Source organism: Lonchura striata, chromosome W (assembly GCF_050655825.1).
Source record: "Lonchura striata isolate lonStrDom1 chromosome W, ASM5065582v1, whole genome shotgun sequence".
Classification (NCBI taxonomy): domain Eukaryota; kingdom Metazoa; phylum Chordata; class Aves; order Passeriformes; family Estrildidae; genus Lonchura; species Lonchura striata.
Window position 1 is genome coordinate 38191006 of NC_140743.1, and position 9401 is coordinate 38200406.

Here is a 9401-nt window from a genome sequence, read left to right on the forward strand (position 1 = left end):
GTTTATTGGGGGTGCAGGAAAGTCCGAGCCTCGTGCTCTTAGGCGTAGCATGTGGCCGGGCTTAAGAGGGTGGGGGAGGGGAGAGACAAAAGGAGGGTTTAGGAGAGGGGAAGCCCCAGGAGGGGAGGGAGAAGTTCTAAGAGGGGAGGAAGTTCCAAGAGACCGCATGGCCTCTCGGAGCCCCCTTATCAGGGGCTCCTAGGTGGGCTGGGATAAGGCATGGGCCAATGGGGTTACAGACACTAATGTTTTAGGGGAAGGTACAGAGGTGTGGGATGAGCCATACATCTTTTGGGGGGTGGGATGGAACAGTCCATTTCACTCCAGGATTCATCCAAGGGCAGAAGTGACATCCGGCTAGCTGGGAGAACTGTTCTCATCCTAGCTGTATTATTTGTGAACAATCATATCTATCTATCATCTGCAACATTCAAGCTCTCTGTTTCTTTCCCTTTCAGTTGGCGGGGAGGCGGGGGGCTGGGGGGGGGGGGGGGAACCAAAGGCATCTCAGATTTCCTCCAGCCTTCCATCTGCAGGAGCTGACTCAGTTCCAGGCCCTTCACCCTCTGGCCTACCTCTACAGACCACATGGCTTCCCCTCCCCCACCCAGCCACAGGCTGCGCAGGGGAGGTCTGCACTCTCCAAATGACCTGAACCAAATAGACAGTTCTCCTGGGAGTTCTTGCTTTTTAACCCCCTGTGTTCTCAGAGGCGTGTCCAGCCTTCAGTGGTCACTCCAGGTGCCAATATTCAAACGTGACACTGATTGGTTTGACTACCAACTTCCTGAGAAAATTCTCTTTCGTGTCAAACCACAACACAAACCTAAAGCAGTCTGACTTCCCCACCAATTGTAGGTGGTGGGAAAACCCACACTCACTGTCAAAATGAACCTAATGTTTTTCTTGTAATCTTGTTAAACAAATAAGGGGGAAATGTATTTCTCTGGGAAATGGGTTTTCCCTCCCCAGAGACCCCTGTAGCTGTGACCATGTTAGTTTAACCATTTCTTCCTTTCTTGACCTCGTTGGCTGAGAGACAAGTATCTTTTTCTGAGCAGGAGTTTAGATAAGGCTCTGCTCTTCCTTGTTCGCTCTCTTTCCCTCTTCCTCCCCTGGAATAAATGTCTTGGACCACATCAGAAGTTAGAGCCTCTTTTGGAATCTTTTGCCAATGCCCCTGAAATATTTCCCCCAAAGCCCTCTCTGATCTGGGCTAGTCTAGTAACTCCAGGGGACTGCGGGGGTAGGATATTTCATGCCACTACTTTCACCTTCCAACTGGTTTAACCCAGAAGACCCCCGGTTTTAGGTCATTAAAATAAAGCAAAAAGAAATAAGGAAATTTGGCCTCAGCTACTGCCTATACTCAGGGAGCATTCACCACAAAAAAACGCAAAATACTTTCCCAGACACCATTTTAGGTTGTCAGTCACCCTCAGAACCTACTGAGGGCAGTATAAACCCAACAGCGATTCTGATCTAGCAGTCTAATACTATCTGAACACTTGTTATTAAAGAAACAATTGAAAACTGCTTCTCGTTAGATCTACCCTTGTGACCTGACAGATTCCTGCTTTCTAAAACTGAAAACAGGACAATCTGCGATATGAACACACACTTAAACTAGAAAAGCATAATTGTAAAAACTACTTCATGGGGACAGGAGGGAAATGGAGAGAAGACAGTTATTGGATAAGAATGATAAAAAGGTTAGAAGGTTTTAGGATAAAAGTTCTAGCTGACGAGCTCTTTTCAGCTAGAACAAGTGGATAGGGATTGGGAAGTGGGGAGCTTATCTGGAAACAGAGACTCTGCAAAAGAAAAATCTTTTTGGGGTGCCCTGTGCCTTCAAGTGGTTTGCTCCCAGTGAACTACCCAAAATAAGGAAAAAAGGGGTATAGATTGCAGAGAAGCATATCATCCTTCTCTTGGAATAACAGGGAAAGGAGACCATGAAGTACAATTTACAATTCAACTAAATATACAAGGATGTTAAAACTGGTATTACAAAATTACTTTTAGCTTTGGGATTTGGTTTCTTAGCTTCTTCCCCAATTCCAGCTCCCACCCTGTGGGATTTGGAAGGTGGAAGGTGGGAACTAGGAGCTGGAGGGGGGGGTTGGCTCATGAGAGACAGGGAAGGGGTCGAGCACGGGGGATAAAAAGCAGGAAGAAAGGGATATAGGGAATGAGAAGCAGAAGATGGTGCCATGCCATGTGGCTGGAGCCGCCTTGGTTGACATGTGGTAATGGCTATGTTGGATACTCTTGGGTTTTTTAGCGGAAGCCGGGTTAGGGATGAAGTTAGGTGTTGCAGATGATAGATAAATATGATTGTTCATAAATAATACAGCTAGGATGAGAACAGTTCTCCCAGCTAGCCGGATGACACCCCTGACTTTGGATGGGTCCTGGGGTGAAATGGACTGTTCCATCCAACCCCCCAAAATATGTATGGTTCACTCCACACCTCTATCCCTCCCCTAAAACATTAGTGCATGCAACCCCATTGGATATGCCTTATCCCAACCCACCTCAAAGCTCCCCTGATAAGGAGGCTTAGAGGGGCCACGCGGTCTCTTGGAACCTCTTCCCCTCCCTTGGAGCTTCCCCCCTCCTAAACCCTCCTTTTGTCTCTCCCCTCCCTCACCCTCTCAGGCCCAGGCACGTGCTGCGCCTGGGAGCACGAGGCAGAACCCTCCTGCACCCCCAATAAACCTCTTTCCCCAAGAGCAAACTTCAGAGATCTCTGCCTCCATTCATCCACACCGTGCAAGGAGCGTGCTATTTTCCTCAGTTAGGGAGAAGGAGCAGCAAGGGAGAGAGAAAGACTGAGGAATGAGGTCACAGAATGACAAAAGCAGTTTTGGGGGGTACGGTGCTCAGGCTGTTTGTCAGCTCCCTCCCGGAAACTGGTGGACTTTCACTGCTTGCTGCTGTGGTCCAGGGCATTGGCTGCTTGGGCTCGGCGCTCCGCAAGGCGTGACTGCTCTGCCGGGCACCCCTTCCCCCCACTGCTGCCGGGCAGGGGGCTGGGTGCACTCTGTGTGGCTTCTCTGGGTTCCAGGGAGTGCATGGGCCATGCCATGGCCCGGGCCCATGCCGGACCAGGGCCGCGCTGAGGCGGGCCGGGGCCACGCCGGCTGGCAATCGTGGGATTGCAAGGCTTCTGTGCAGTGGTGACGGGCCCTGGGGCCGCGGCTGCAGCCAGGCGTGGCCACTGCAGTGCTGGAGGCGGTGCTGAAGTGGTGTTCTGTGGGGTTCTGCACCGCCCCAGCAGGGCGGTGGTGGTTTCAGGGTCGTCAATCCTCGCGCCAGGCGTTGGGTGCCATTTGTTGCAGTGCGTTTGGGGGCACTCCCCAGGGTGTTCCCGGGGGCCCCCCTAAGATGTGAGTTCACTGGTAGCAGCAGGCAGACAAGGAGACTCCACACGGTTTCTGAGGATGCTAATTAGATGAGGGTTTATTAGGGGTCCTACCCCCAGGAAGCAGCATGGTTTCTGAGCAGGAGGGGATGGGGGAGGGAGGGGGAAAGGGGAGGGGGAGAGGGGGGCCAAGGGAGCACCAGCCAAGAGAGCTGGCTAAGAGAGAGAGCCTCATCACACTGGCACACTTAACAGGGAGATTCAAAGTGGGCGTGGGATAAGATTTGGGCCAATGAGATTACAGACACATGATACTTCAGGGGAAGATCACAGGCTTGGAATAAACCATATATTTTCGAGGGGTGAGACAGAGCACACCACTTAACAAAAATGTAACACCACAAAAAACTTTTAGAAGAATGTTAAAACTCTCAAAAGAACAGGGTGACAATTTTCTGACCCTCTAGTCTGGGACTTTTCATATGAACAAATTCAGAACCCAGCTGAGGTGGGGAAATACCTGAAAGAGAAGTGCCATGATGACCCTAAGGAGAAAAGGATCATTGCAGTAAGCTGGGCCCTGGCATATGCCTATCGCACACTGCTAGATACTGTAGGGCAACAGACAGAGGAAGTGGGGCAGGGAGATTAATCAACAGCTATCCCAGTCACTCAGGCTGCAGTCAACACCTCAGTTAAGAAGCCAGCAGCTAAACCAGATTGTAAGCCTCAACCAATGGCTGTTGCTACTAGCACGAGAAGCGGAAAGTGCACAGACAAGAACGATCAACCAGTGGATGACAAAGCCAGGGACCTCATAAGACAGGAAAGCTGGACTGGACAAACGCAGATCAAGCCAATATGGTTAAACCTACGTTCTCTGTTTATTAGTGAGAAGATGGCAGTTTTTATACACTTCTATATAGTTTACAGTTTACAAAGGCACTTTCAATGGCAAGCTAACATTGTTTACCTTTGCTTTAAGGTGGTCAGGCTTTTCACACTGCAGCTCTACCCTAATTCACACTCAGATAGCTCATTACTTTGTAGTCGCCTTAACATAATTTCTAACTGTGCCACAACTAATTTCTTACTACGTAAAAAGCTTCCAGGCCCCACCAAGACCACTTATCAGGGGCCTAGTCTGAGGGGTAGCACAATTCTTACTCCAGAGATAAATCATGCCCTCTTTCTCAGAAATTCTGCAACAGGATGATGATGAAGATGATGATAGAGGAGAAGGACCCTCAATGCCTCAAGACATAAAACCAGGAATCAAAGCAACTGGCACAAGATCAAAAGCCAATATGGAGTCCTTTTCCCTAAAGGACCTTTGTGGCCTAAGGAAGGATTACACTCAAAGACCTGATGAATCTAAAATTCGTTGCTTAGTCCCACTTTGGGATGCCACAGGCGAGGCTACAATTCTAGATGGCACTGAAGTGAGGCATTTGGGACCCCTGTCACATGATCCCATCTTTGACCAAGGAATAATGGGGGAGCTAACCCTCACAGCCTCTGGGCACAGGTCCTGGAAAGTGTAGCACAAAGATACCTGTGTGCAGATGATCGCTATATGCAGAAAACCCAGTGGAAGACTATAGAACCAGGGATCCAATGCCTGAGAGAAATGGCAGTGGCGGAGATTATCTTCTCAGATGAAATAACAACTAGGAATCCAGACTTGGTACCATGTACATCTGTGATGTGGCGAAAACTTGTATGACTTGGAGCACATGAATATGCTTCTGCTTTAGCGATAATAAAGTGGGATGACAGGGATGAGACCGTGCTTGATATCGTGAAGAAGCTCCGAGCATATGCAGATGCTCTACTTGGCCCAACTCATGCCAGAATTGCAGCAGTGGAAACACATCTGCAGAAATGGGAAGACAAGACAGAGAAGAATCATAAGAAACCCAGGAAGGAGATTAAAGGAGCCCTTCTCCAAATCTCAGCAGTACAGATCAGAGGTTCTGGTATCCAATGCAGAAACTCCGCAAATGGGGACAGAAGGTACACCCCACAAGCTGAGCTGTGGTTCTTCCTGAGTGATTGCAGAGAAAACATGAGGATATGGGATGGAAAATCTACTGCTGTTCTGCCACAATGGGTGTGTGAATTGAAGACAAGACTCAGAGAGGAAGTTCAACCAAAAGGAAAGCAGCTCCAGTTGCCCGTAGCCAAACTGCCAGGTATGCTGCTGCTGCTGCTGCTGCTGCTGCTGCTGATGATGATGATATGCTCGATCCCCTTGAAGGAACCTCAAAGACATATGCCCAAGGAAAGAAGGATAAACAGGCTTAGAAGGGCCCTGCCTCTAGCCAGGTAGAGGCTGAGGAAAAACATGTTTTTTAAACGGTGTAGATTCATTGGCCTGGCACATCAGAACCACAAAAATATGAGGTCTTGGTCGATACTGGTGCAGAGTGCACATTAATCCCATCAAGACATGGGGGGGGCAGAATCTATTGCTGGTGTGACAGGGGGATCACAGCATTTTACTTTGGGGGAAGCTGATGTGAGCCTGACTGGAAATGAGTGGAAGAAACACCCTATTGTGACTGGCCCAGAGGCCCCATGCACTTCGGGCATAGATTACCTCTGGAGGGGGTGTTTCAAAGCCCCAAAAGGACTCAGATGGGCATTTGGGATAGCAGCTGTAGTGACAGAGGGCATCCAGCAATTGAACATTTTGCCTGGACTGTACAGAAGGACTTCTGAAGGGAGAAGATCAACAGGCACCAATTGCTACTTTGTCAGTGCATTGCCGACAGTATAGAACAACTCAAGATGCTGTGATCCCCATCCATAAGATGATCGAAGAGCTGGAAAGCCAAGAGGTGGTCAGCAAAACCCACTCACCCTTCAACAGCACCATTTTCCATGGACTGATCCAGACTGCACTAGAAAAGGGTGAGGCTCCAGAACATCTACAATATATTGATGATATCATTGTGTGGGGGAACACAGCAGCAGAGGTGTTTGAGAAAAGAGAGAAAATCATCCAGATTCTCCTGAAAGTGGGCTTTGCCATCAAGAAGAGCAAAGTGAAGGGACCTGCTTGAGAGATCCAGTTCCTGGGAGTCAAGTGGCAAGATGGATGGCATCAGATTCCTACAGATGTCATCAACAAGATCACCGCTATGTCCCCACCAACCAACAAGGAGGCACAAGCTTTCTAAGTTGTCTTAGGCTTTTTGAGAATGCATAATTCCTGAGTGCAGTCAGATTGCGAGCCCTCTTTACCTGGTCACCCACAAGAAGAATGATTTCCATTGGGGCCCTGAGCAGCAACAGGCTTTCACCCAGATTAAGCAGGAAATTGCTCATGCAGTAGCCCTTAGCCCATTCAGGATGGGACCAGATGTAAAGAATGTGCTCTACTCTGCAGCCAGGAACCATGGTTTGTCCTGGAGCCTTTGGCAGAAGGTGCCTGATGAGACTCAAGGACAACCATTAGGATTTTGGAGTCAGAGCTAGAGAGAGGCTTAAGCCAACTACACCCCAACAGAGAAGGAAATCTTGGCCACCTACGAGGGAGTCCAAGCCACCTCGGAGGTGATTGGTAGAGAAGCACAACTCCTCCTGGCACCCTGACTACCGGTGCTGGGCTGGATGTTCAAAGCAAAGTTTCCCTCCACCCACCATGCCACCAGTGCTACATGGAGCAAGTGGATTGCTCTTATCACACAGTGCACCTGTATTGGCAAACTGAATCACCCAGGAATTTTGGAAGTAATTACAAATTGGCCCAAATGTGAAAGTTTTGGTGTCACAGATGAAGAACAAGTGGCATGGGCTGAAGAAGCTCCACCATGCAACCAACTGTCACAGAGGAAACGCTACTCTCTTTTCAGTGACGGTTCCTGTCGCGTCGTAGGGATGAACCGGAAGGGGAAAGCAGCTATATGGAGTCCTACACAAAAGGTCGCAGAGGCCACAGGAGAAGGTGGATGAAGCCAACGTGCTGACATCAAAGCTGTTCAACTGGCCCTAGACATTGCAGAAAGGGAGAAGTGGTCAAAGCTCTACCTCTACACTGATTCATGGATGGTAGCCAATGCTCTGTGGGGATGGCTAGAGAGATGGAAAGAGGCTAACTGGCAGTGTAGAGGAAAACCAATTTGGGCTGCTTAAGAGTGGAAAGACATTGCTACCCAGCTAGAGAAACTACCTGTGAAGGTTCGCCATGTCGATGCCCATGTCCCCAACAGTAGAGCTAATGAAGAGCAGCAAAACAATCAGCAGGTAGGCCAGGCTGTAAAGATAGGGGTATCAAAGATAGACCTAGATTGGGAACACAAGGGAGAGTTATTCCTAGATTGATGGGCCCATGATTCCTCAGGCCATCAGGGTAGAGATGCCACCTATAAGTGGACCTGGGACTGAGGGGTGGATTGAACCATAGACAGTGTTTCTCAGGTTATCCATGACTGTGAAACGAGTGCTGCCATCAAACAGGCCAAGTGAGTGAAGCCCCTATGGTATGTTGGGCGGTGGTCCAAGTACAAGTATGGGGAGGCCTGGCTGACTGACTACATCACACTGCCCCAGACATGCCAAGGCAAGAGCTACATGCTCACAATGGTAGAAGCCACCATGGGATGTTTGGAAACCTACCCTGTGTCTCACTCTACTGCCCGTAACACCATCCTGGGCCTTAAAAAGTAGGTCCTTTGGAGGCATGGTACCCCTGAGAGGATTGGGTCAGACAACAAGACTCATTTCAAGAACAGCCTTATCAACACCTGGGCTAGGGAGCATGGCATTGAGTGGGTGTACCACATCCCCTACCATGCACCAGCTGCAGGTAAAGTGGAGAGGTACAATGGACTGTTAAAAACCACCTTGAAAGCATTGGGTAGGGGATTTTTCAAAAACTGGGAGCAACATTTGGCAAAGGCCACCTGGTTAGTTAACAGCCGAGGTTCCACCAATTGAGCAGGTTCTGCCCATTCTGAGTCCCTGAATATAGTAGATGGAGATAAAGTCCCAGTGGCAAATGTCAGAGGTTTGTTAGGGAAGACAATGTGGATCAATTCTGCCTTGAGTACAGACAAGCCCATTTGTGGGGTTGTCTGCTCGGGGACCAGATTGTACATGGTGGACAATGCAGAGAGATGGAACGACACGATGTGTACCTCAGGGAGATCTGATTGTGGTGTGAGAACCACATGCAGATATCATTGTTTGCTGGATGTTACTGCCATTGTCTGTACATTACACTACACAGACATGAGACAGAAGGAAATGTGTGTAGAAGGTTTGAGCAAGTGAGATAGAAGGAAATCTGTGTGTGTCAAAGCTTTGAGCAAGTGAAAGATGGAAATTTTTCCATGAACAAAATGTTTGGTAGTATATTGATGATATGGAGATAAGGGGTGGAATGTCCTAGAGTGATGTTATGGTGCTTGTATCCCCAGTCGTGTGTTCTGTTTATGCTTGATATTATGTTCTGTGCCTTCAGGACTGGGTCCGAAAAGTGAAGGTTTGTTTTGTCTTGTTATCAACCCGCTCACCTCCCCCCCATGGTCTGTGTCTAGGATGGACTAGGGCTTGCTTTCTTGCTTGCTGGCTTGCCTGCTTTCACTTTGGTCTTGCTCCTGCTTTTTGCTTCTGCCCTTGCTTTTGCTTATTAGTTTAGCTAGGCAGTCCAATTTTTTTCCCTGGACTGTTTTTATTTCCCTTTCCTGAATGCCATTTGAGCCTGCTCCAGACTGCGACCTGGGAAACACCAGGAAACACCAAGAGCCTGCATTTGGTGATCTGCAGCAGCCATCCCCAGCGCTGGAGACCACTCCCAGGAGAGACTTTCTGAATTTGTCATCTCTTCAGAGTGGTGAAAGAGTTTTTGTCATCTGGTGTTGTTAATTTCTTTTTGTGCTGGGGAGTGCTTTGCCTGTTAAATAAACAGGTTTTTTCCACTTCTCTCCAAGGAAATTATTCCCAAACCAGGTGGGGGAGGGGCTGTGGGGGTTTGCTTTCTGGGGGCTCCTTCCGGAGGTTTTCTCCGAAATTTGCCCTAAACTAG

At 48.8% G+C, this 9401-nt stretch overlaps 1 protein-coding gene across 1 annotated transcript in view; it reads right to left on the reverse strand.

Annotated features, from left to right (window-relative positions):
- LOC144247686 (uncharacterized) overlaps positions 1 to 8056 on the reverse strand; it is a 43731-nt gene extending 35675 nt beyond the window's left edge. The window contains exons 1-2 of the mRNA XM_085571152.1: positions 7991 to 8056; positions 7217 to 7363 (exon numbers count right to left, since the gene is read on the reverse strand). Of these exons, the coding sequence (XP_085427278.1) occupies positions 7217 to 7363; positions 7991 to 8056 (213 nt within the window). The remainder of the gene's footprint in view (positions 1 to 7216; positions 7364 to 7990) is intronic.
- Positions 8057 to 9401: the final 1345 nt, after the last annotated feature.